This window comes from Varanus komodoensis, unplaced genomic scaffold (genome assembly GCF_004798865.1).
Source record: "Varanus komodoensis strain SLA01 unplaced genomic scaffold, ASM479886v1 scaffold189, whole genome shotgun sequence".
NCBI classification, from domain to species: Eukaryota; Metazoa; Chordata; class Lepidosauria; order Squamata; family Varanidae; genus Varanus; species Varanus komodoensis.
The window spans coordinates 14809-39287 of NW_025335545.1; the positions used below are offsets into that span (position 1 = coordinate 14809).

The window sequence follows — 24479 nt, forward strand, 5'->3', positions numbered from 1 at the left end:
CGCCGGCCGCGCACTCGCCGCAGCCGCAGCCGCCGCCGCCCGCCGCCTCCGCCATGCTCGCCCGGCCGCTCGGCCCGCCGCTTCCGCCCTCCCGCGCAGGCGCGCCCCGCCCCGCCCGGAACTGCAGTGCGCGCGCCCGGCCAGGGAGGGCGCTGTGGGAGCGCGGGCGCGGCCCGGGGAGCGGGATGCCCGCCCCCCCCACGCTGCGCCGCCTTCCGAGGTCTGACTGCTTCGCAAATGCCGTTTTCATGGCCAGCCCCCATGTCTTCAGCAGGCTTGCATGCCGCCCCACTCGCTACGCCTCGGGGCCGCTCACCACGGAATACAACGTATTTCGGGGGGGATTAATTCACGGAGGTGCCATACATCGGAGAGCAACTCGTGTCGCATCTTAAATTGCGAGTTAGTATGCAAAGGCTGCCTCATGTTTATTAATACATAGACCTCCCCTCCAGGAATCTTTGGATAGGCAAAAAGTTTCAAATAAAATGTGAAAACGGGAAGGCACACGCTCCAGTTTAAGCTTCTGTTCTCGCGTATTCTCTCTTTAATGCTTCCCACCCTGTTTTGGTAACTGAAGAACCGCACGCTCCCAAAGGTCACTATTTTAGAAAACTATCCCCGTGCAATGGACCATCTGTTAGGAGTGCCGCAGGTGCCCAAATGCAGCTTATGGAAAGAGGGCACATGAGTGATCGATCCCCCACCCACATGCGGTTTCCACCCTCAGCTGAGGTGGAATAAAACCCCCACCACCAGGCAAAGAAGCAACTCCAGGAATGGTCCAGGCAAATACGAGCTTTATTGGAGAACTGGGCACCGTTTAGGAGTTGGCATTGGGGCCCTTCTTCTTGCCGAAGCCCGGCACGATGTTGACGAAGCGGCGGTTGTACTGCATGCGCCTCTTGGCGCGGCCGGTCTTCTTCTTCTTCTTCTCTTGCTTGGCAACCTTGGAGAACCAAATCAAATGGACGTTATCTTCCCGCTTGCTCAAACCGCAGGAGGAGCCCACAGTGCCCATTCCCGAGGGCTGGCATCCTGCATCTCTCTGATTCTCCACCCCCGCCCCCCATCCCACCTGCCACTCTGTCCCACGAGATGCCAAGAGGCCGACATTCTGAAGCAGCCGCTTCCCCCACCTCTGTGGCTCTGCTGGGGAAAAGATTGAGCTTGTGGTTCGGGCAGGAGAGATTCCCCAGCCAAGTACTGGCAACTCCAGCACAGACTGGAGCCAGGACTCAGGCCATCAGCTGCAAGGATGCCTGCACTGGTGTGCAAGGTGCTGTTTCTACCCTCACCAGCCCAAAACTCTGCCACCCAAGTGGTCATCTTAAATTCCAGGCAAACTCAAGCTTCCAGAGCCCCGTTCAGGAAGTCACACTTTGGAATATAGCAGGATGCTGACCCGTAAACCATGCATTTACACCCAGTGAGCAGCCAAGCTGCACAAGAAAAGCCCCCCCGGACCCTCCAGCAAGACTGTGGGAAGCAGACTCTGCTTCCTGTTCAGCAAGAGAGAGCAAAAAGCCCCCCCACCCATCACGCGATCCCAAAGGACTGGCGATCAGAGAGGCAGCAAACCCACAACGAGCAGGCTGAAAGGTGCGGACCAGCAGCTCCCCGCCCAAGCACATCTCCCTGTCACCCTCCATGTTGTACCTTTGGGGTTTGCCCTCTCACTTTTCCAGCACGGGCCAGGGAGCCGTGGACCTTACCTGGGGAGAGAAAACAGAAGAACTGCAGTGGCAGCCTGCACCCAAGGCGTGACCATTCCCATCAAGTGTGAGCTTAAAGCAAGCCTCTTCAGACAGAAATGGTCCCCGGAGCTTGTGAGAGGGGCGCGGAACTCCCCCTGGCTGTCCCTGCGCCTGCCCTTTTCCGCATGGCCTGCCAGCACACGCCACCGCCCTTGTGTGCAGGGAGGAGGCAGCTCACCCTCAGCAATCCTCCGCACTGGCCTTCTCACGAGTCTCAATTCAAGCACCATCTCTTGGCCCCACCAGGCCTAATTCAGGAGCTTCACACTTACCACCCAGCATGCGGGCAGCAATTTCCAGCGTTGAGAGATCACTCACTCCGCACTGCCCGATGACAGCGTCATCTTCCAGGGGAGTCCCGCCCAGGAGCACCACCTGATCCTCAGCTGTGATGCCCTCCAAGGACGCAATGTGGGCCTAAAGAGAGAAGACCAGAAGGCCTGCTGGGTTTCGCCCCACCCACCTCACTAAGACAGCCCCATCCCTAGTTGCTAAGGAAAGGGTGGCATGACTGAGCAGGGCGCTGAGTCTTATGACGGCTGTGAGGTGGTCAGAAGATGCCCACAGCAATTCAGGGCCTCACAGTGGAACAAAACATAACATGCAAATATGTTTAATGAAACTTTATTCCCCAGTATGTCTGGGGAAAAGCAAGAGAGACTTGTGTTTACTCCTGTCGCCTCCTCCTCGAAGCCCAGATGAATCTTTGAAAAGATAAATATCCGTCTGGACCAATGCAGTGAGGAGCAGGTAGGATGGGGCAGAGAGGAGATGAAATGTGGTAGAAAGGAGATGGACTGCATATTTTGTCGATCTCTTAAAATTTATATCCTGCAGTTCTTCTGACTGGCAGGTGATGCTGACATTGATCCGATTCAGACTAGCTTCGCTTCTGGAAACCACTGGTCCACTGTCCTTCATCAAGTTGGAGGAATTTAGGATTAAAAGGTAAGGAGCACATATGGCTTTTGAAGAAACTATAGCAGTTTCTTGTTTCTCCAGCAATAATCAGCAAAATAGGAGTTTCTCGAGGTAAGATAGTCCTTCCCTACCTTAAGGTGAGCAACTGTTTCTTGCCCAGACACCTCAAGGGTGTGCAGATTCTGAGCACGGATGAAGAGCTGCATGGTTCCGCTTGTGCTGAAGAGAGGAGAGCAAAATAGGAAGCTTTGCTTCTAATGCACGCACAAAAGATGGAGATCTGGCTGCAACATTCCCAGCTGCAGCACTTGCCTTTTGTCGCCTACTCCCCCCACCAGACTTCAATCCGCTCACTACCCCACACCGGCCTCGTCCCCCCGCGGCGCCCCACGCTCACGGGATGGGCCCCGATCCCTGGCGCAGGGGGGAGGCGAGCAAGCGAGACCCACACGGCCGCGTGACCGGTCCCTGGCGGGCTCGTGTGCTTCCTGCCCTGCCTCTCCCCACAACCCTGCGAGGCAGGCCAGGCTGGCAGGCCACGAGTGGCCCCGCGCCGCCCGGCCGGGGCTCGCACCGCGGGGCCCTTTCGCCCGCACCCCGGCCGCTCCCCGAGCCGCGCGTCCTGCGCGAGGGCCGGGCGGAAGGGCGCCCGAGGGGTCCCTCGGGCACGGGACCCGGGAGTCCGGCGGAGGGCCGCCCGCCGCGCCTCACCGTCACGCACCGATCCAAGATGGAGGCCGGGAGAAAAGGAGCCGCCGCCGCGCCGCGCACGCCGATGAGGAGAAGGGAGGGGCGGGGCCGGTAGCCGCGCAGGCGCGCTGCGGGCGGGCCGCGCTAGGCGGCCGCAGCTCTATGGCCCTTCTCGTCTCGCCGCGGGGCTGCCCGTGACGTCACCCCGTCGCTTTAGACGCGCGCCGGCCGATGGTGTCATCCGCCCGCGACGCCGCCCGAGGAGGGGGAGCGATGGCGGCGCTCGCCTTGTGCAGAGCGGGGCTGCGGGAGGAGCTGCGGGTTCTGCTGCGAGGAGGGCAAAGGCGACTGCCGCTGCTGGGGGCGGCCCAGATGGTAGAGACTCGCGGGGGGAGTTACAGGGGGAAGGAAGGAAGACATTTGGGGGGGGTGAAGGGGAAGGATGCCCTGGGGGGGAGCCTCCTTAATGCGCAGAAGTATTTTTGTTTATTTGCTCTTTATTGTATTTATGGCCTGCCTGTTTTCCTCGAAGGAGCCTGCACTGGCCTATAGAACCCAACTCTATCTTTGCTACAACCCTGAGAGGTAGATTAGGGTGAGAAGCGATGGCCGCCTCAGAGTTACCCAGTGAGCTTTTTGGTTTAGTGGGAATATGTTTTGATAGATTTATTTGTGTCATTGTGAGATAACATACAAATAATACAAAAACATACAAATAATGTGACAAAAATGGTGATTTCACACTGGTTTCTTGTGTTTCAGAGCGAGGTCTCGGGAGAATCTAGCTCTGCAGACCAGAACTATCCCGGGATTATTGAGTCTACCGAGGAGTATGTGTTTGTGGAGAGACTAATACCTGCTACTCAAGTACCAGTACCTCCAAAGCATGACCAATATCCCACCCCTTCTGGATGGAGGCCACCACGAGGTAAAAATGAACTGGTGGGGAAGAATCTGCATTTGATTTCTTTCTAGGCTATTGTAACTGTAGGTATAAAAAAGAGGGAGGAAGTATCCTAGCATTTGGGTGGGTCCTAAAAGGGCCTATAGCAGACCTCATATGTTGAAGGCTCAGCTGGGATAAATTAGTTTGAACATGTGCAGTTGAGAGTCAAGGAGTGTAACACTTCTGTTGCCTGGTGGGGTTAGTATAAAGAGCCTATAATCCCATGCTTCCCTGTCTGCCTGCTCCTATTATAATCTGTCAGAACCTCAGAGGTACAAGTACATTACATTATAAAAATCAATAGTACTTGTAAAATCAAGGTTGGAGGAGGAGGTCTGTGCTGCGCAGGTTTTGGTGATCTCTTTACTTCTGTGTTATAAAATGAGATAATCTGTAGAGCCAATGCCTGTTTTGATCATTCTCTCCTGGCAGATCCACCTCCTGACCTTCCTTACTTCGTACGGCGCTCACGCATGTACAACCTCCCCATCTACACAGACATCACCCATGGGAATAGGAAGATGACTGTTATCAGGAAGATTGAAGGAGATATCTGGGTAGGTGTCCCCGTTTCTTCTGGTGGGCTTTTGTGCCTCAGCTTTCAGAAGCAGCGTTGGGGTGGCTCACTCAGGTTGGAGCTCCACATTTCCATTTGGAGCCTGGGGACAAGGATCCTGTCACCCTGGTGCCCGTGGGCACTTGGCCCAGTAGAGGTACAGGGCCTCGATGAGCTCAGTTGCACCCCACCTGCCCTGCTTAGTAGGCTTTTGGCATGCATGTGTTTCGCCTTTTGCTGTCTGGATTTTTTGTCCTGCTTTCAGAAGCTTTCCCCTGTCCTGTTCATGTACGTCTTTTTAGAAATAGGGATATCATTAGTAGAGAGAGAGGGGTGTTTGAGTGTCTGTATGTTACCATATGCAAATTGGTGCATATTTTCAGCCCTGTGGGCCCAAGCCCCAGATTATTTTAGTATTTAGCACTGCTTCTGGCAGGCTTCCACAGGCACTGTAAGAATTTTCCAGTCCAGAATCACTTCCGCATCTGCTCAGAGTCCTGCCCTCTATGCCAAACTAGCTGGCATGTACAGGACCCCTGCTTCAATGACCTGCCATACTTTGCATGATGGAACAACCAGGGTTTCCATGTAGAATTCCTGTTTAAGCCAGGATAGGAGGGGGAGACTCGGTAAACCAGGACTGGCTCCAAGGCTCCAAAACAGGATTGAGTCCTAGCAAACGCCGCAAGTGCATTCAGCAGGTACAGGCAGTGGCATCTGTATCGTTCTGGGCCCATGGCGGTGGCACCATGAGGATTTTGACAGAAATGTGAACTTCGGACTTTTCCAGGCACTGGAGAATGAAGTGAAGGAATTCCTCACAGAGCTGTCTGGAAAGACACCACTCACTCAAGTGAATGAAATTTCCTGCAGCATCCGTATCAAGGGCTATTTTGACCAGGAACTAAAGACATGGCTGATGGACAAGGGCTTTTAAATAAAAGATTTGTGAGAGAACCTTGTTTTATCTTCTGTGCAGATTGACACTGGTCATCGTTAGGGTTTGTTGACCAGCGGAGTGGGGATAGTGAGAGACTAGAGAAATTTCTGGCCTAAGTGTGGCATCTTGCCTCTGGGGGGATCCAAATTCCTGATAGGAATAGCACTTTCAGGTGCATCATAGTGGTCTGCTTCTGATTCAACTATTCCTCTACCTACACAAGCCACAGTTCCTTATTAAGGAAGCTGCCTCATTCCGGCCGATGCTTGGTCCTCCTATCCTGGCGCTCCTGCCACCAGATGGCAGCAGTTATTCAGGGTTCAGAGTCTTTCCTAGCCCTGCCTGGAGATTCTGATGTTCTGGAAGCTGCTCTCTGCTGAAGAAATGCACGCATTTCTCCCTCTTCTGGGAGTCACCGATCTAATCCTTCAAAGAAGGATCTTTGTCAGGAGACTCAAATGCAGTATTCCAATTTCACTCCGATCTCACATTGTTGCTTTTTGTACGATTGAGAAAATACTGAATTTAGCTGTGTAATAGGAGAAAATATTACACATTACCTGAAGCTGGGACTTGACTGCTTGAGCGGCAGATGGCCCAATCGGACTTGAAAACCGGTATTCAACCAGTACATAAAAAGCACCATTGCTGTCAAAAAATCTATTTTATCTGCTTTTGTTTTCCTCCCAGCAAAGAGCCTGTGTTTTGCTAAGGGTGCAGTTCTGGGTAGCAGCCAACCATTCTTTTTACTCCCAACAGCTGTGGGGGCAACAGTTGCCCCCCATCACCTTTGTAGCCCCATTTGAACACCTGCAGCCTCTTCTCACATTTCATCTTCCTCCCGGCTTTGTTTCAAGTTTGGATGCTTCTGTGATCTTGAGTTGACGTAATAAAAGCATTAGCTAGGCTATCTTTACTTAATCACCTAGGGACTGAAAGAATGTATTCTTATCAGTATCGCTGTTGGCTTTCATGTCAGTGGTCAAGAGTGGAAGATTCTAGGACTTCAGGAGATGGTTGAATGAGAGCCTTAGGTGGGACTTCTGGTTGTAAGTTTTGGGCAGTCTTGTTTCTGCTTTAATACATGAGCAAAGTAAAAGGTATTATGTTATTTATGTGTAACATGTGAGAATCTCCAGTGTGAGAACAAAACTCCCTTTCGGTTTAGTCCCACTTTCCCTAGTAAATAAAATAATCAGACGAGCGATGTATTTGAACTCAAGTCAGAGAAAACTAGTTTATTTACAGTTGCAACACATAAACGGTGCGGAAAAAGTTTACAAAAGAGGTACTAGTTCAGAGAACTCAGTTCAGTGGAAATGGTGTGTGTGATGCTCTGTGTGTCCTGCTGCCGACGCAGTCCGTGATCACTCGGTCTCCCAGGGGATCTCGGGAGAACTGGGGCGGCCTCCCTCGGGTGCTGAGCAACTGCAGCTCTGCTCGGAATGAGTGCCTTCAGCACCTAACCTGCTGGCAGCAAGTCAGAGTTGGGCACAGATGGTCAGACAGCTCAACACACCAAACGAGGAGAAAAAACAACAGCAAAAAGTAAGCTGGGAGCAGTTCTGGCTTCTCCACGGCTGCTAGAGGAGGTGCCTGACGGTCCAAGCCAGAACTGGTTTTGCCTCTACTTTGGGATCCGCCAGAAGCAGCTGCCCCCGCCTCTCGGAGGGACCGCCCCTACCCCACTGCGGCCGTGTTCAGGTCTGTTGGTAATACTGATTGTAGTTCCAGGCATTCTGGTACCCATAGTTGCTGTAGTTCTGCAGAAAGAACATGGGAGCAGTGAAGGAAAGTTCCCTTGAACTAGAACATTTTCACTGCAGAATGTTAAACATGTTGACTGGCAGCATCTCTCCTACGCCGTTTCAATGTTCTGGATCAATTTTTAAAAATTGAAATGGAATTTCGCTTAAATTGGGAACATTTGCTCTTATAAAACCTATTCTAGAAGAGCCATCAATTGATAGCTTCTTCAGGATTGTATTAGTCTCGAAGAAAGACTAATACAGAGACGGAAGTAATGGGCGGCATAGAAATTTTATAAACAAACAAACAATCCTTTTTGCCTTTGAACTGGAATTCCGCTGCTGCACACCCCAGCGAAGCACGGTCGGATTTAAGAGCAGCTTTGCAACCTTTTCGTGAACTGGTCCCAGCGATCAGCTCAGGCCGCCTCTGGAGCCTCACCTGGTACCAAGTACTGTAGTTATACGCGCTGCTGGCGCTGTTGCCCACGTCAGCTGCCATCAGAGGTGTGATGCCCGTCGTTGCGACTGCCAGGTTGCCCCCTCCAGCAGCATCCTCCACTCGCATCCTTTTCTCATCTGCTTCATCGCCACTGCTTGGAAGTTTAAAGGGTGCAGTTAGCTAACATCCTGGAAGGGCGGTGCGAGTCTTTCCCTGTGTTTATAATCCTGAACAGATTCGTGTTGGAAATCAGCCACATGGGGCCCCACAGCAGCTGTGGAATCCGTGCTTACACAAGGTGTGCAGAAGCACACGCCCTGTCACAGTTTGATTGCCTGCAAGTCAGGACAAAGAAGCTTGTCCTGCTTTTGGAAGGTAGATGAACCACAGTATAATTGGCGGTTTTATTATTCCCTCAGGAACAATTACCCGCGTGTTGTCGGAAACAAAATCAGTTTCTGTGATCAGAGCAACATCTGGAACCACCTTTACTGGCCCTTGTGTTTGAACTTGTCCAGGTCTGTTGTACATCAAAGCTGTTTATTCGCAGAACAGCGATATCATCCTGCACACCCTGAGAGCATGTTCAGCTTTATGGTGGAGCCCCCCTTTGGATCATCCAGTACACGCCGCACCCACTTGTCTGTCCCGCCCCTTACAGCAAGCCAGCAGTGTCCGCCTCAATGCCCTCCAGAGGGTATTTACAGGAATGCGAAGCTCAGCACTTCTCCCACCCCAGAAGGGAAGGAACAGTTAATTGCATGCAATATAGCAAGCAAGTTGGACCAAGAAATGCCAGTGCATCTGCTGGTCTTGTGGGCAGGCAGCCCTCTGCCGTGACAGAGAAATTATTAACTGGGTTTGGAGGAACCCAGTCAGCCTGCAGCCACGTCCCTCTGAGGAGTCACCTACTGCCCGTCCTGGGGTTCCCTCTGCTCTCGGGCCAGGGCCTGGACGGCACGGAGCCCTGGGCCTCTGCTTGCCGGGCGTGGAGCCAGCCTGTCCCACAGGATGCAGGTCGGCTCACTCCCACATAAAGGCGCATGTGATGGATGCCTTACGGATGCAGCCTGTGCTGGCTGGCTGCCACCCCCATCTCTGGCCGAGGTACTGCACCAGCGAAGGCCCAACGCTAAGAACGGTGCATCTCGGGAGCTCCTCACCCATTTTCCAAGAGCCTCTTCCTCATCATCTGCTGGTTCAGAAGCTTCTGATGCTCGTCGTAGGATGTCAGCAAGCTGGTAACGCAAAGGGCAGAGTAAGCGCTGGGCTGGAAGACTGGCCCATGCTGTCCCAAACAGGAGGGGGCAACAGCTCTCCCATCGAGCAGTTTCGCAGGGCTGCCACTACCTGTTTATGCTGGATCCGAAGTCCTCCAGGAATTCCACCCTGCGCTGTGAGAAGATAATCTTGGTTTCTAAGGGGAGGCCGCTGGTCAGGGCTCGGTCAAAACTGCTCATGGTGTTGCCCTCGTTCTGCCGGACGTCGGCGCTGAACTCCATCTCCAGGAGGTTGGCATAGAGCTTAGCATTGTCCTACAGCCAAAGAAAATACACAATCCAGAGAGAGGGGCAGAGAGAATATTCCACAGACTCAGGGGGTAACACTTGAAAGAAAGAAGTCTCTCTCCCCTTGCATGTTAAATTCTGGACCAAAATGTGCAGCTCAAAGTGAAACATTGCCACATTTCGCTAGCAGCTTGGTGAGCCCACTCATAAAATTTCGAATCCTGTAAAATGACATTTTTCTGTGTATACTCATCTGTAATATGGACAATAACTGATTGTTTCCCCTTGCTCGCTCTAGTTTCCTTCAAGGGGAACTGGGGAAAGACACCTGCTAGGAAGTGCGGAGTCTCACGGCACCATAATAAAAACTGGCCGTGTATCTTTTCTTTTTTCTTTTCTCAAAGCCACATGAATGCACCTCTATCCAGGGAAAGAAATGCGGCCAAAACCCTGGCAAGTGAAAGAGGTACAGGGGGCAGGTGGCACGACTATGCAAAACGTGTCTGCACACATGGACCACTTCTCCCTCTCCCAGCTGAAGGACACTTGCGCACCGAGTTGCCTCGTGTGATACTTTGGTGGAGCTCCATTTGACTCGGAGGTGCTCTGTGAGCCTGTTTATTGAACAGAGCGGCAGTTGGGGGAGAATATAAGGGACCCACTTAGTGAAAGAATGGGAGGAGGTCCCAGTGGAAGGAAGGGTGTCGCTCCGTGGAAAGAGGCCTCTTTCACACACCCCAGATCCCATCTTTGGCATCTCCACTTGGAAGTGAATTTTGTGTCAAGCCTGGGAAGCAGCCGGAGCGCCGGTCCTTGTCCGGCTTTGCAGGACCAGGACTACCGTCCTCCATACACTTTCAGGCTCGACTCATCTGCTCGTCCTGCCCTAAATGCAGGAGACTAACGATTTGCACATCCAAAGGAAAAAGACAACGCAGGCGTCGGCTTCCCCCCTTCAGGCTGCTCTGGAACTCAGAAAGACAGCCCTCTCGACCAGCACTCTTACCGGATCCTTCTCCAGTGCCTCCAAGAGGATTTTCCGGGCTTTGATCAAATTCTTCTGCACCTTCAAAACCTGCCGGGCTAACTTGACTGAGTAGAAGGAAGAGACGGGCATCCCCTCGTTGTCCCGGATGGCTTCCATCAGGAGTGCCTCGGCCATCTCCATGTTGCCCAGCCGACGCTCCAGGCTCACGCGGCGCAAACGCACCATGACCAGGCCGGGCACGCATTCCTCGAAGGTCTTCAGGATGCGCCGCGCCTCTTCCACTTCCCCTGCACAGACGGGCAGGGAGGCACCAGCGTCGGCGTGGGCACGCCACTTGCGGCAGTCCGTTCCCAAGCCACGCCGGGGAGCCTCCGGGATTCCAGCCGTGACAACAGACGGGCATCCTCAAAACTGGCCGAGCGACCTCACAGGAATTGCGTTCGCCAACCTGGTCAGGCAGCATTTCAGGCCCAGTCCCCGGGGTCCAATCCTGTGATCCTAATCTGATCTTCTGGGAATCCCCTAGAAGCCCTGCCACCTTCCCCCAGCTACCAATCTCCTGTCTTCTCCCAGTTTCTGTGCCTGAGGAGTTAATTACTGACAACAGAAAGCATTAAATGAGAATATCTGGTGAAGTTTGGCTCAGCTGCTCTGACTTCACCCCCCTTCTGCAGCCCGAGTTTCTCCAAAACAGAATTTGGCCCACAGGCTGAAAGACATCCCTCGGGACTGGATTTTTTGAGCAATGCCTCTGGCACCACACACTACCCAGAGTCATAGCAAAGCTGGACTTTGTCAGGATAGCCTGATAATATATAGGCAGAAAAAGATGCATGGGGACAGAAGAATTTGGGCTGCCCGGCTGCCTCAGATATGCCAGGCCAAGGGTGGCGAGCGCGGACTCTTAGCCTCGCAAAGCATATCTTTGTCCTTCTCAACACCAAGGCTGCTCTTTTGTATGCTGAGTTCTGTAGAACTTTCCAGCTAGTCTGGGAACCTTCAAGACGGGCCTAGTCCTATAAGCCACAACCTACAGCGGCTGGAAAAAAGATCTGAGTAACTGGCCACGTTGCGTCTCAGTCTGGGAAGCAGGAAACGCTGGAAAGACCCCTTCCTCACCTTGCTTCTCCTCAAATGCAGCCCAGAGGAGGTGGACGTTGGGCTTCCGAGGGAGGTGGTAGCCGCAGGCTCTCTGGAAGACACTCCTGGCCCCCGTTATGCTGTGGTTCTCGAGGTACCGCGTGTACTGGGAGAAGGGGGAGCCGAAGGAGAAGGGAATGACCAGAGAGGCAGGCGGGGGGCTGAGGTACTCGGCCACAGACAAAGGGGCGAACGCCAGAGCGGCGTCTTCTAGCCTGCACTCCAGCTGGTGCCGCACGCATGTCCGACACACCCCTTCTTGCACTCCTGGGGGCACTGAGGAGGTGGATCGGTCTGGGGGCCCACCCAGTTTCATGTGGGTGGCTGGCTGGCTGGCTGGCTGGAACACACATGCCCAAAGCAGACCCCCATGCGGGCCTGTGTGTCAGCAGCACCAGGCCAAGCGATGCGCCCGGGCATCCACGGGATGCTTCTTGCTTGTGATATTAATTGCCACCCCAGCAGGAGCCCAAAGGGCAACGGAAAGGACCTGCCACACTGATCTGCCGTGACGTCGGGGGGACTCAGACAGGTCCACTTGGAAAGGGGAGCAGGTGAGGAGGACGCCTTGCCGAAAAGGAGCACGCACCTTGATCCAGAACTCCTCGTAGAGGGCGCAGGCAATAACACAGCGCTCGAAGAGGACTATGACGCGGTCGTGGGAGGAACTGGCGATCTCGAAGTCCAGGTAGTCCCGCCAGTTCCGCAGCTGGGCTCGCTCCAGGGGCTTCACATGGAAGTAGGGCCTCTTGATCTAAAAGGGAGGGCCACAAAACCATGTAACGGAGAGAGAGCAACCCGAGCAAATAAAAGCAGTTCTTGCTGCAGGAGATCTGTTCGCAGCACCCTAGTCCTCATGGTGTTGGGTTCTCACAGCAACATCAAGTCTCTCTGCTGGTCTGAATCAGGCAAAGAACTAAGCGAGTCGCCTCTCAAGTCACTGTTTGGAACCCCTCTGGCTTTTAGGGTTTTCAGGCGCTGACAGAGCGAAGGGACTCTGTGACCAAAATGGCTAGAAAATGGATCTTAAATAAAATTAAAATTCCACCCAAAGACAGGATGCTGTCACATCTGAGAGCTGCTGCTTTCATGTGCCACACAGTTCAGCCATACAGACCCCTTCCTCAAAATTCCAGCGCTTGCTGACTTCTGCCTCGTTCTGGGCGAAGATCTGTTGGCGGATAGACAATACAAGTTCCCGGATCTTGTCATTGTCCAGGGGTCCCTGAAACGCAAAACCGGCGGGTCATTTTGAGTGAAGTGATGTTTACAAGCACATCAGAACCAGCACAAATATTGCCTGCCAGATCAGTCCACAGAGCCTTCTACTGCAGCATTTTCCCTTCGACCCATGGGAAGTGCCCGAGCAATGCAGGACGGGAGCCATGTCCCATTTATTCCTAGCCTCTAAGCATGGTTACTTTCTTTTCTGCCTATAAGAGCTAATTGTCAGCCATGGACTCGTGCATCTCATTCCGTTAATTTATCTGAACTCCACTGTCCGAACAGTGCTTCAACCGGCATTGCTTCCTTCTCCACTTTATCCAGGAACCCATGCAACTTCCCAGAGAAAGCGGGAGTTTCCCTGGAGACAGCCAGAGAGTCAGTCAGTGTGGTGTTGTGGTGAAGCGTGTGGGGCCAGGACTCAGGCACCTGCACGCTCTGGCCTCATCCCCTTGCCCAGAGATCCCAGGGGCTGCTGGAAGGCCACCCGCCTCCTTCCTCTTCCCAGGATAAACGTCACAGTAACGGAGCGTCCAGCCTAGCCTCACGCACTGGCCAGGGAAGAGGCAGCTGCAAGAGACTCTTTCCTTAGTCCCTGCCAAAAAGAGCAGCTGGAAGAACTCTTGAAACGAAGACATGGGGCCAGACTTTTGCCGTTTTTCCTCCTTCCTCCCTCTCTTCCTTTTGCATTGTGACTTTTAGATTACATCACTGAAGGCGGGACCTGCCTTATTCAGAAGCTGCTCTGAGAGCCTATTGGCTGGAGCCAAAAGAGAAAGCACCTGTGTTGTGCAGAAGCAGGCTTTGGAAGGGAGGGCTCCAACCCCCCCTCCTCCAGGGGCAGCCGCGGGAGAACCAGCGCATCCTTCCCCTGCTTCAGGAACAGAGAATGGGCTACTTCCCACAGACTCGTAAAGCAGATAAAAGCCAGACAGAGACGTTTAGAAAGGCAGAAGCAAGCACTTGTTGAAACGTAGCAGCAGCTGGTGTTCTCAGGACAGACGGTTGCTTAATATTCGGCGGGCAACCAGGATGGCTGGCACCTCACGCGTGCGGCAGTTGTGCTCAGTGGGCGTGGCTGGCCAGCAGACGCGTGGCCAAGTTGCCAGCAGACGCGGCTCTCGCGCCTGACCTGCCCCCTCACAGACGGCACCGTGGCATGGCTGCTGCCACGCGGCATCAAAGAGCTCAGCTGTGGCCTTGCTCTGCATGCGGGAACCAGGAAGAATCCAGCGGGATCGACGCCTCTGAGGTTCAGAGCAAGCAGAGCGGCCAGCCGCACCGGCACCTACCAGCATTTGGCTCCCCTCTCCGGTCTCCTGCAGGGTGTCCGTCTTCAGGGGCATGTCCTCCCCAGGCGGAGCCTCCTCAGCCTCCATTTCCGTGGTCTTGGCTGACGTGTCGGAGACTATCTTAGACTGAAGCCACACCAGCTCCTCCGTGGAGAGAATATCTCTGGGTGAGTGGCTGGCCACGTGCTCCCTGAACCTGCCAAGGGGGAGAAATGTGGACGGTGGCGCTCGGCTCGGCTGAGCTGCTCCAGTGCCCCCTGCCCGGCCTGCTAGCCCTTCTGAAGCAGCCATCCAGTCCTTGTGAGGGGTGGGTGCCAAAGAGGAGGGTAGGGGGAGAGGGTCAGGGGCAAAACAGAACACCCACTCATTTTAGCGGAAAGGTCTTATTGTAAGCAAGCTAGGAGAGGCATTTCAGAGCGGGGAAGGAGGAAGCAGAAACCAGATGGGCACGTGAAACGTCCTTTCTCTGCCACCGACACGGAGCAGGCCCCCTGAAGGAGGCCCAGAAGCCCGTGGGCTCCGGCTGCCCCCAGCCTGGGAACTTACTTCTCCCAGTGATGGCTGTACAGCTGGGTCGGAGTGCTGAGCACGCGGTCGTAGATGGCGGTGATGGCTTTCAGGTCACCCTGCTCCCTCTGCCAATCCACGTACATCTCCCAGAGTTTGTCTGAGCGGAAATCCACCCCTGCAGCAGCCACGGCCGACTCAAAAGTACTGCAGGGGCAGAGCAAAGAAAGGGAACGGCACGGATGTCACAAGCGGCATGTGCAACAAGCTGCAGCCACGGTGGCCTTGCCCCCTTCAGGAACGGGCCGTGTTCTAGCCGGCCACGCCCTCCTCTGGAAACTCCGTTCCAGCTTTCCTTTCCAGCTGCCACCGGTCCTCCCGAACTTCCTGCTGACCTTTGCACAGGTATGCTGGCCCCAGAGATGCTTCCAGGGCCCCCGAAGCAACCGCAGAACTAGGTAGTGATCATCCTGGCACCTGAATAAAGACCCCGAACAATCCCCGCTCTTAACTTGGGGTGGTACGAGCCCCAGAGCTGCAGGTTGCTTGGTTACCGTGCTGCCGAGGTAGCTGGAGCGCCTCAGCGAAGGGCGCAGGGTATGGCAAGCTCCCCGGACAGCCAAAACCAACTCTCTTCTGCCTTCAAACGGGGCAAGGAACGAGTGGAGCCCTGCTAAATGACATTCCTGGGCCTGGAGGGAGGGCTTCCTGGCACAAGAGTCCGGCGCCTTGCCCTTTCCCCGGTGACCTCCCACTTTCAGCCGCCATCCACGCTCGCACGACCCACCCACAGATCTTCTGAGCAGAGTCTGGCAGATTCATATCCAGCGTGGACTGCAGGAAGGAGATGTAATGGATCCACAGGTCCATGCTGAGGGGAATGGACTGAAGACCTCGCTGGAAGACCTGTGCAGCAGCAGAGAGGAGGATTGTGTGGGTTGTACCGGGCGTGCGTGCACGTGCGTGCATCCTTTTCTTTCCAAGATTGTGGATCGCCCTTTCTCCTCGGACACCCTGGAGGTCGCTGGAAACAAACTTGTGCTAGGGAGCCTGCCCAGATGAGGGCTTTTTTCACATTCAAGATAGATCTGCCCTGTGCGATGAGACGGCATCGCCACACACTGCAACGCACTCGGGTCCGAAATGTGTTGCTTTCAGGTGATTTTAACCCCTGCAGCAGCACAGGGGTCCCTCTGCATGAGGTGGTTTGAATTTGGCAGCTCACGCAAGAGCAGGGGCACAGCGCTGCCCCCCTCACCTCCTCTGTCTCCTTGATGAAGTCAAAGCGACGCTCCATGTCCGCGTACTTCTTCCAGTAGCCGTAGCAGTAGGGGTACCGCATGAAGAAGCTGTCAAAGGCTTTGCGGGCTGCATAAATGTGATTCTGCAAGAGCGGTAAAGGGAAGTACTTTCGTGATATCTCAAGAGATGACGCTGGACACAAAAACAGCCTGGCACTGAAAAATGGGGGGAAATTAAGTAAATTGGGCCATGGGCATCTTCTCTGACCATTGGAGGTTTTGCAAGATGCCCCAGCCTTGTTTCCCAAGACCATTTTTCCTGAAGATGCTGGGATTCACCTGCAACCTCCTTCGAGCAAGCCAGGTGCTCTGCTAACTTCAATTAACAGAATATTCCCCTTTTTATTCTGGGTTACTTTTTAAAGCCGATTTGCTAACGTTGAAATTTGCGCTGCAATGTTTTAAGAACTACCCAGTTTACAAAGAAAGCTCGATCCATTAAACCACAAGCAGCAATCCAAGCCAGACCCTGGTCCCTTGTTTAAGAGCACAGGGTGGGCCGCGGAGAAGGTGCTCTGGGGCTGAATTCTCCAGGGGCTGCTCGAGGCGACTTCTGGGGGCTTCCTCGAAGCAGACGGACAAGTCCTCGGCCTACCTCTTGCTCCACATACTGCAACAGTTCTGTCCACGCAGTGAAGTCGAGCGGGTTCTCTTGAGCTGCCCTCCAGTAGCGCTCAAATTCCAGCGGGTACGTGATGGAGAGATCCTCCATGGGCATGCTGAGTGCAGCATGAGTCACCACGTCAGGCGCAGGGGGCTGGGGGGCTTCCTCCATAGCCGCTTCGAGCCGCAGGGCTGCGGCACTGGCGTCGGTGCTGACCCCGTTGCAGCCTTGTACTGGTGCCGCCTCATCTGGCTTAGGAAGCACCTCTTGCTCAGGGCCTGCAGGTCCCAGGAGCAAATAAGGAAATGAGAACCCCTCCATCCCCCCACAGATCATCTCGGTGACTGTCAGATATTAACAGCAGCCTCTTTTTCTGCTGTTCAGCAGACATGGTGTGGGAAGGGCACAAAATGCCATGATGAGTCCGGCGTTCCCTAGCCTAACATTTGACAGGGCAAATCATACCAAGAAGGAAAGCCGGCTTCCCCCTTAAACCTGCAGACAAAGCTAGTGCTTGCCAGCCCTGCTTCCCAAGCACATGCTTTCTGGGGGACGAGTTGACTCTCCACCCTTGGGCACTAGGCAAATCAAAACTGCCCTCCTCTTAGGGGAAGGGGCCAGAGCCACGCCGCAGCCGGCTGACCCATGGTGCCGCAGCCCACTCCCCCACCAGAGCCTAGGCTGCAGCTCCCGCATCTAGAAGCGGTCCGTCCCTGCAAGGACCGGGCACCAGCGGGCGGGGGAGCACGGCGGATGGCCCTCCCGCACGCTCTGCTGCGACATCCTGGCTGCCCGTGCACGGAAGCGGGGCCGGGCTGGGGGCAAGCCCAGGCCAAGGCACTCGCCGCCCGGCCATGCGCACCGCACCGGCTTCCCCGGAGGCAGCATGAGAGCCGGAGCCGGCCAGAAACCGCCCGAAGGGGGCGGGCCCTTTGCAGCATGCCCCAGCGACGGCTGCTCTCGGCGGCCCGCCTCCCCGCGCTGTCCCGCATTGGAAGCTGGGCCCTGGGCTAGGCGGAGCCCCCCCCCCCGCCCCGGAGGAGGTCCGGTGCGGCGAGCCGGTCCTGCCCCGCTGCCCACGGGCGCCGCGCTCTGCCCCAACCCTTCCCCGGCCCCGCAGCCAGCCCGGCCAACTCCTAACCGGCGCGGTCCACAGCGGCGGCCTCACCGGCCGCCTCTGCCCCCGGGACTGCCTCGCCGCCTTCGGTCCCGCCACGACCGGGGCTGGCCGGCGCTTCTGGCCCTTCCGCCGCCATCTTGATGCGGGCCTCCCTCCGCGCCGCTCCCGCTGGGCCGCACTGCGCCTGCGCGGCCGCGGGGCCGGAACAGGACGGGCGGCATGGCCGTGGCAGCCATTGGCCAGAAGCCCGGGACACCCCCGGAAGCCCACCTAGAGTTGGGGAGCAGAGACGCGCGCCGCGCCGGGCTAGAGCGGCTGCGGCCACCGCGCTCTTCCATAGACTTGCGAAGATAGAGGCGCGCCGAGGGTCGGCTCTCGGGGTGCATTTGGGCACTAGCTTTGTCCCTCCCTGCCCCGCACAAAAGTTCTCAGAAGGAAGAACTGCAGTTTTAATTTTAAAAAGTTTCTAGGGTCCAACCCTGTGCACCTTGAGACAAAGAAAGTTCTACAGCTCCCGATATTCCCCACTCAGTTATGCTGAAGGACATCTTCTTAATTTCTGCTTTTATATTGTAATGTTATATAGTCATTATTATTTTGCATTTTAATAGAAACCGTGTTCGGAGGTTAATAGATGAAAAGCATCACCCCATGCAACTTTTTCAAGTAATTACTATACTGCCCAACAGCCAAAGCTGTTTAGACATTAAAAGGCCTGCAACTCACGCCGTCCTGCATGAAAAATGCAAGCATCTCCAAATTCTTTGCAATCTAGTATTAGAATTCAACAGGATAGCCCACTTCTGCGTTAAGTAAATGGAAAACGAGACGTCAGTATCCACTTCAGCTCCGCAAACCTGGCCCCACGCCAATTGGGGTGCAATCTCCCTAACCGGCCCGCCAGCGCCCACCAGCCTCTCCGCGCAGCCGCGGAAGCTCCTGGCGAGGCGTGGGCGGGGCCCGGCGCGGCGTCATTTCCGGGCAGGGGCGCCCGCGGCGCGGAGGGATGTTTTACCACGTGAGTCGCGCGCGGAGCGCGGGGGCCGCTGCCCTCCCCGCCCCCGCCCCGCGTGGGCCGGGCCGGGCCGGGCCGCCGGGGGCTGCGGGGCAGGGCTGCGCGGGGCCGGGGCTCGGCGGCCCTTCCGCGCGGACGTTCCGCGCTCCGGCCGCTCCACGGGCAGGGCTGACCCGCCTCTGGCCGCCGGGAGGGGAGGGGAGGGGAGGGGAGGGGAGGGCCGCCCGGCCAAGGGCGCGTGGGCTGGGCGAGCGGGGGGCGGTGCCGGCGCCCCCAGGCCGGCGGGCGAGTGCTCCCCAGCAACCCCCGGGCCGCCGCAGGTGGGGGCTGCACGGCCGCCTTCGGGGTCCTGCGGAGGACGCAGCGGTATCCTCCCTCTCCCCCCCGCCCCCGGTTTTCGCCGCCAGATCTCCTTGGAACATGAAATCCTGCTGCATCCCCGTTACTTCGGGCCCAACCTGCTTAACACAGTGAAGCAAAAGCTCTTCACCGAGGTGGAGGGGACCTGTACGGGCAAGTAAGTAAGAGGGTGGATTGGGCCCCTTTCTTCCCAGTGTTTGCGGGTGTCGACCAGCGGTGGCCTGGAGGAAGACCAGTGTGGAGCCCAGCAATGTCACCGTGGAGACCACGTGTGCCCACGTGAGCTTGGGCAATCCTGTCCTTGCAGCTGAGGAGGGGGCAGCCCCATTATGGCCCTTTCGCAGGTGGCGCTTCCCCTCCCCTGGGATGCCTTTCCAGGAAAGCACATCTGGTATGGATTCTTGTATTCCACTCTCACAGTCTGTCCAGATCCTTTTAGATCCGGAGAACCATCTCCCCAGTTGTGGCCAACCCCCCCCTTTGGTGTCATCTGCAAATTTGTCAGTAGACTGGTCCTTCCTTCCTGCAGGGTGTTCGTAAAACAGTTTTAAGGCAGCATCAAGAATGCCCCGCCTCACCCACGCATCCATGAGGGCGTGTGTCTAGGAGTGCAGCCTAAAGAGCTGCACTGACACATGGTCATTCGCTGTGCGTCCCCAGAAAAACTGGAATTCCCTCATGATGCATGCCACCTGCAGGCATTTGGTGCCTAGGATTGTGTGTAGTGCTGCCTACATTGAGAACGTCTACAGTTCGCTGAGGTTTTCTGGGACATATCCTCCTGCAAGGAGTTCCACACTCTGACCCTTGAACATTAGGGGAAAAGGAGTAAATTCCCCAGATTTTGTACGTAAAGGAAAGCACTATTTATTCACCGCCATCCAGTCCTCACGGCCTGTTTCCCCACTCCACATATGACATGCCTCCCCAACCCACTCTCCAGGTATGGCTTCGTCATTGCCGTGACTACGATCGACAACATCGGGGCAGGCGTGATCCAGCCGGGCCGGGGCTTCGTCCTCTACCCGGTCAAATATAAGGCCATCGTTTTCCGGCCTTTCAAGGGGGAGGTCGTGGACGCCATGGTGACCCAGGTGAACAAGGTGAGGTGCGGGCACTGCGGGAGGGTGGGGACATGCATTGCCTCTGCCGTGCAGGGAGATGCCGGCAGGAGGTGGGTGCAAGAGGGGCGGGGGCTGTCACGCCGCTGAAGAGGGCTCAGTGACCAGCAAGGGCATTCACCCCACCCAAGGCCCCCCTCCCCGGGTGGCCACGTCAGCAGCTCCCCGTTCTGCTCACGCTCAGGGTGAATGCTCCTGATGCGCTGCTCTCTCTCCCAGGTGGGGCTCTTCACCGAGATCGGACCCATGTCCTGCTTCATCTCGCGGCACGTAAGCGCTGAGCTCAGCGGTGGGCACAGGGGGCCGGTGCAACTTGGAAGGGGACGGATGAGGGCAGGGAAGAGTGAGTGGGCCACCCCGGGGCCAGTCCCAGCCTGAGGGGCCCGGGGCTGTGTGCCTTGCCAGCTCCTGGCCCGGTCCTTGCACTGCTGTCGGTGCCGAGCCGGGCTGCCTCCGGGTCCGTGGCTGGGCCGGGTGCCCCTGCTTCGGCTCCCCGGTGAGCCCCGGGGCTTTCAGTCCTGCCGCCCTGCCCTGGGCTGTGAGCCAGACTTGCAGCCAGGAAACCCCGGGGCTGCAGGCTCCGGGGCCTTTTGCACACACAGCTGACGGTCAGCCGCAGCCCTGCCCGTCCTCTGGCCACTCACTCGCTTTTCCTCCTCTCTGCAGTCCATTCCCTCCGAAATGGAATTCGACCCCAACTCCAATCCGCCTTGCTACAAGAGCGTGGACGAGGTCAGTTTTCCCGCTGCGGCAAGGAGGGGCCGCTTTGGGGGCTCGTGCGGAGGGGGCTTGCGGTGGGGTCGTTTGACTACCCGCCCGGCTGTTGCCGCATCCCAGCCACTCCCCCTTCGCCGCTTCCTGGTCTTTTCTCCCCTTCCACCCCGTAATTAGGCCAATCGGCTTTCTGTAACCACGAGTACGGGGTGGTTTTAGAGGGCCCCTTGCGGGTTCTTCCCAAGAGGGCTTGTGCATCTGCCGCCCTTGAGGTTCTCCAGGCCAGCGGATGTCTCCTGTCTGTTCCTCGGTGGTGCCTCCTCGGCTCTCCCGGCTTGAGCGTTCCCAGGAGAAGGATTCTGTGTAGCCACACTCGGCGCTGCCTGACGCTTGTTCCCCTCGCCCATCCGCAGGATATCGTCATCCAGCAAGATGATGAAATCAGACTGAAGATTGTGGGGACGCGAGTGGACAAGAACGACATTGTGAGTTCGTGTGCGGTGTGCGTGTGGGGCCTTCCTCCACTTTCCTGGCTGTTCCGTGTGTGCATGGGAGACTTGGGGCAGCTGTTGGCTGTCCGGAGGTGTGGCCTGCAGCTCCCATCAGCCCCCTCCAGTGGCTGCGTTGGCAGCGCTGACGGGAACGGTAGTCCGGAGCACCTTCGAGGCCTGCGGCTGCTCGGTCCCGGAGTGGACAGTCCTGCAGAACAAGGCCTCCGGTCCCAGGGATGGAGCCAGTGAATGGCCGGGGGAGAAACAGAAGGAGACCTTTGCTCCTCCATGAGCTGCTTTGTCAGTCTAAGGGAGACGTTTCCTACCTTTCCACGCACCTTCCCTTTCTTTCCCACCTCCTCCCCCTTTCCTGGTACTTTTCAGCCCGTAATTTGGCTCCCGCTCCCTGGCAACTCTGCAAGCGAGCCAAATAGCAAGCTGCCTCTTCAGAGCTGCCTCGGATAAGCGGGCGGGTTGAGTGCGTTGACCAGGCCGGGCAAGACGCCCAGGACGGGCAGGCAGTAAAGCTGGCTGTGGACGCAGCTGGACATCTCCAGGGTTTGGGGAAAGAGAACCGGCTGTGCTTGCTGAGGTTCCTGGGTGGAGGCAGGAAGGCGGGGGGAGGAAGGGGGCCGCGCTTGGCCCGCGGGGGGCGGGGCGAGGGGCTCAGCAGCGGGGGAGGCAGGGATCCGCGCCGCAGCCGGCTGGAGGGCCGAGGGGGCCCCGTGGGGCGTGGGCGTGCTGCGGGTTCGCCCAGCGAACGGCCAGGCCTTTGGGGCTTTTGCAGCGTGGCGGGAGAGGAGCTCTCACCCCTGTCTTCGGCTCCCCTCCGGGCCCGCGTAATGGGGGGCATGCCACTGATGCCGAACGCCCTGGGTTGGACAGGTTCCTTCCCGTTCGACACTCCTCTCTCATTTCTGCAGTTTGCTATCGGATCGCTCATGGACGACTACCTCGGTAAGCTTTGTGCTTCCCTGGGCATGGCCGGATGGGAGGGATCAGGGCCACAGTCCTCCCGGGACTCTTCGAAGTAAGCGATTAGGAGAGCAGGCCACCTGGAAAGAGCGGGTGCTTGGAGGGGGCAGGCAAAGGCCGTTGAGCCGCCCAGACGAAAGTTTGGGGGGAAAACCCTCAGGATGATAGAGTGGAGCGGGACGGGGGGACTCGGCACGTGGGCTCAACTTCTCCCTTGCACTGGAGCCCGGAGACCCAGCTGGGTCAGAGCAGAGGGTGTGTGACAGTGTGGCCGGAGGGCAGCAAGGTTCAGTGAGCAGAGCCAGCCGCCGTGCTTGGCGCCCTCCGCAAAGCGGCTTCCCAAAGAGGCATCCTTCTCCAGGAGCTAATACAAAATTCCCAGACCGGCTCGCCAGGCTTGGCTCCCGTGGGGATGCTCCTGCCAAGCAGCAGGCGTTGAGTTCCACGGGCCCGCTGTGCCGGCAGCGGGCCAAGCAGCGTCTCTCCCGCCTCTTGCAGGCCTCGTCAGCTGAAGCGTCGGACCTGCCACCAGCTGTTCCCTCCGTGCGGGCAGCCAGAGAGGAGCAGGCTGAAGAGGCCGGCCTGCGAATTCCCGGCTCCTCCTCGCTCGGCAGCCGGGACGGGAAGACCCGCCTCCGCTCTTTCTGCATTAAAGAGTCCTTGCTACAACCCCGGGCAGACTCCTCCCTTGCGCCCTGACCGCCATTCCTTCCCTGGCTGGCTTACGTGACCACGCAGGGAGCCAGCATGGCCCAGCCGCTCACAGAGGTGGCCCCGGCAGGCTGGGGGGACCCCAACATCTGCACGGCCTCTTCCGGGGCAGGGGGACTGGCTGGCACGGTGCCTCGAAGGGACCGGGCCCAGGACGTGGGCTGGCTGCGGGAGGGCAGCAGGGGCCCGGGTGACGGCACGGATGGGGCCTCCGGGGGAAGGCATGGCTGAGTGACCTCCTGCTCCGAGGCAGCAGCCGGGTGGGCAGGACGGGAGCTCAACGTGGCGGGTCCTGCCGCAGCTCTTCCATGAGTGAGAAGAAAGACCCCCCCCCAGCAGGCCCCCGGGGAGACACAGGTGTGGCTCAGCCCTCGGGGTGTGCTATGCAGGGAAGCTTGGGGAGCCGCTTCTAGTCAGGAGCCCCGGGGGGGCGTGCCCCCACCCCCGTGGTTCTGAGCTGCGGCTTCCCCCACGCGCATCTCGGGCGACAGGCCTTCCTTTGGCAAAAAGCTCCCCATTGGCTCAACGAATTCCAGCAGATTGTGACTCTGAGCGTGCACAGAGCAGTTCTGCTCCCGCTGCTTGGGGAAGCCTTCCGCTTCCATGTGAGGGTGTGGGCGCGATCCCTATGAGGGGCCACGTGGAAGCAGGCACTGGCCTCCTGCTGGGCAGCTGTGCGTGGGGCCGAGCGGCGCTGCAGGTTCTCCTCCTTGGAGAGCGTGTCCCCTGGGCCCCAGGGCGCATCCTGGCCACCCAGAGCACCTGGGGAGGATGGCCGTGCGACCAGCACCTCCACGCTGCTCATCTCTGCGCCATGCGCCCCACATTCCCAGCCCCCCCGCCTCGTGCTTAGACTCCGTCCAGGCTGGCGAGGAGGCTGCTCCACGAGTGATGGCCCCCCTCATTCCCAAACCCCCTCCCTGCAGTTCTACTTCCGCTGTCCGTGGGTCACCCTGGGAGAAGTAGAATAGGGGTCGGTCGGGGAAACAAGCCGGCAGGGACAGAGCGGCGTGTTCTCTGCTGTGTTCGACAGCCGCTAGTTGCTTCTGCTGCGTGCTGGGCCACCACTGCCCATCAGGCACTCTTTCCAGGAAGTGGGGGATTGAACACGAAGAGGAGAAGCGTTACAGTTGGGGGGGGGAGCCTGTGGGGGCGCACGCCTCGTGGCCGGTCAGGCCGGCCCCGGCAGCGCAACCGGACCGGGCAGGGGCTGAGCCGGGCTGTCCCCGGGCTGCGCTCCCCGAGGGAGGCAGGAGGGCTGCCGAGCGGTCTGGCCCTCGACACCCCAGGACCCTCGCTCCGTCCTCTTCAAGGGGCCGGGAGCAGGTGGGAACGGGGCTTGGGGGACTTGCCATGCTAGTGGCCAGGCCCAGGCTGGGGGCCACCACACCGGGCCTTGCGCCCTGAG

At 57.4% G+C, this 24479-nt stretch overlaps 4 protein-coding genes across 8 annotated transcripts; 2 read left to right on the forward strand and 2 right to left on the reverse strand.

The window, feature by feature from the left end:
• Positions 1 to 783: 783 nt before the first annotated feature.
• FAU (FAU ubiquitin like and ribosomal protein S30 fusion) lies at positions 784 to 3507 on the reverse strand. 2 transcript variants are annotated; one of them, XM_044426879.1, is made up of 5 exons: positions 3400 to 3507; positions 2810 to 2897; positions 2030 to 2174; positions 1660 to 1715; positions 784 to 949 (listed from the first exon to the last, which is right to left on the reverse strand). In XM_044426879.1, exons 2-5 carry the CDS (start codon positions 2882 to 2884, stop codon positions 824 to 826), a joined length of 402 nt encoding a protein of 133 aa, XP_044282814.1. In that variant the 5' UTR covers positions 2885 to 2897; positions 3400 to 3507; the 3' UTR covers positions 784 to 823. The 2 variants fall into 2 exon arrangements, with proteins under 2 accessions (XP_044282814.1, XP_044282815.1); XM_044426880.1 differs by having other exon boundaries at positions 3390 to 3480.
• Positions 3508 to 3641: 134 nt separating this feature from the next.
• On the forward strand, positions 3642 to 5827 carry MRPL49 (mitochondrial ribosomal protein L49). Its single transcript, XM_044426875.1, has 4 exons — positions 3642 to 3743; positions 4131 to 4296; positions 4747 to 4871; positions 5661 to 5827. The coding sequence occupies exons 1-4, from the start codon at positions 3642 to 3644 to the stop codon at positions 5805 to 5807; spliced, it is 540 nt and encodes a 179-aa protein (XP_044282810.1). The 3' UTR covers positions 5808 to 5827.
• A 1190-nt stretch (positions 5828 to 7017) lies between these two features.
• On the reverse strand, positions 7018 to 17848 carry LOC123021795 (pre-mRNA-processing factor 39-like). Of its 4 annotated transcripts, XM_044426870.1 has the most exons (15): positions 17706 to 17848; positions 16556 to 16842; positions 15918 to 16043; positions 15447 to 15565; positions 14699 to 14866; positions 14153 to 14348; positions 12754 to 12861; positions 12226 to 12390; positions 11616 to 11742; positions 10515 to 10783; positions 9351 to 9535; positions 9164 to 9238; positions 8001 to 8154; positions 7495 to 7573; positions 7018 to 7277 (listed from the first exon to the last, which is right to left on the reverse strand). In XM_044426870.1, the coding sequence occupies exons 1-14, from the start codon at positions 17818 to 17820 to the stop codon at positions 7511 to 7513; spliced, it is 2157 nt and encodes a 718-aa protein (XP_044282805.1). In that variant the 5' UTR covers positions 17821 to 17848; the 3' UTR covers positions 7018 to 7277; positions 7495 to 7510. The 4 variants fall into 4 exon arrangements, with proteins under 4 accessions (XP_044282805.1, XP_044282807.1, XP_044282806.1 ...); XM_044426872.1 differs by having other exon boundaries at positions 7018 to 7573; positions 17733 to 17848; XM_044426871.1 differs by having other exon boundaries at positions 7018 to 7573; positions 8001 to 8151.
• A 774-nt stretch (positions 17849 to 18622) lies between these two features.
• Positions 18623 to 23029, forward strand: POLR2G (RNA polymerase II subunit G). Its single transcript, XM_044426867.1, has 8 exons — positions 18623 to 18702; positions 19107 to 19216; positions 20003 to 20162; positions 20400 to 20450; positions 20847 to 20912; positions 21308 to 21379; positions 22309 to 22342; positions 22859 to 23029. Exons 1-8 carry the CDS (start codon positions 18691 to 18693, stop codon positions 22870 to 22872), a joined length of 519 nt encoding a protein of 172 aa, XP_044282802.1. The 5' UTR covers positions 18623 to 18690; the 3' UTR covers positions 22873 to 23029.
• The last annotated feature ends 1450 nt before the right edge of the window (positions 23030 to 24479 follow it).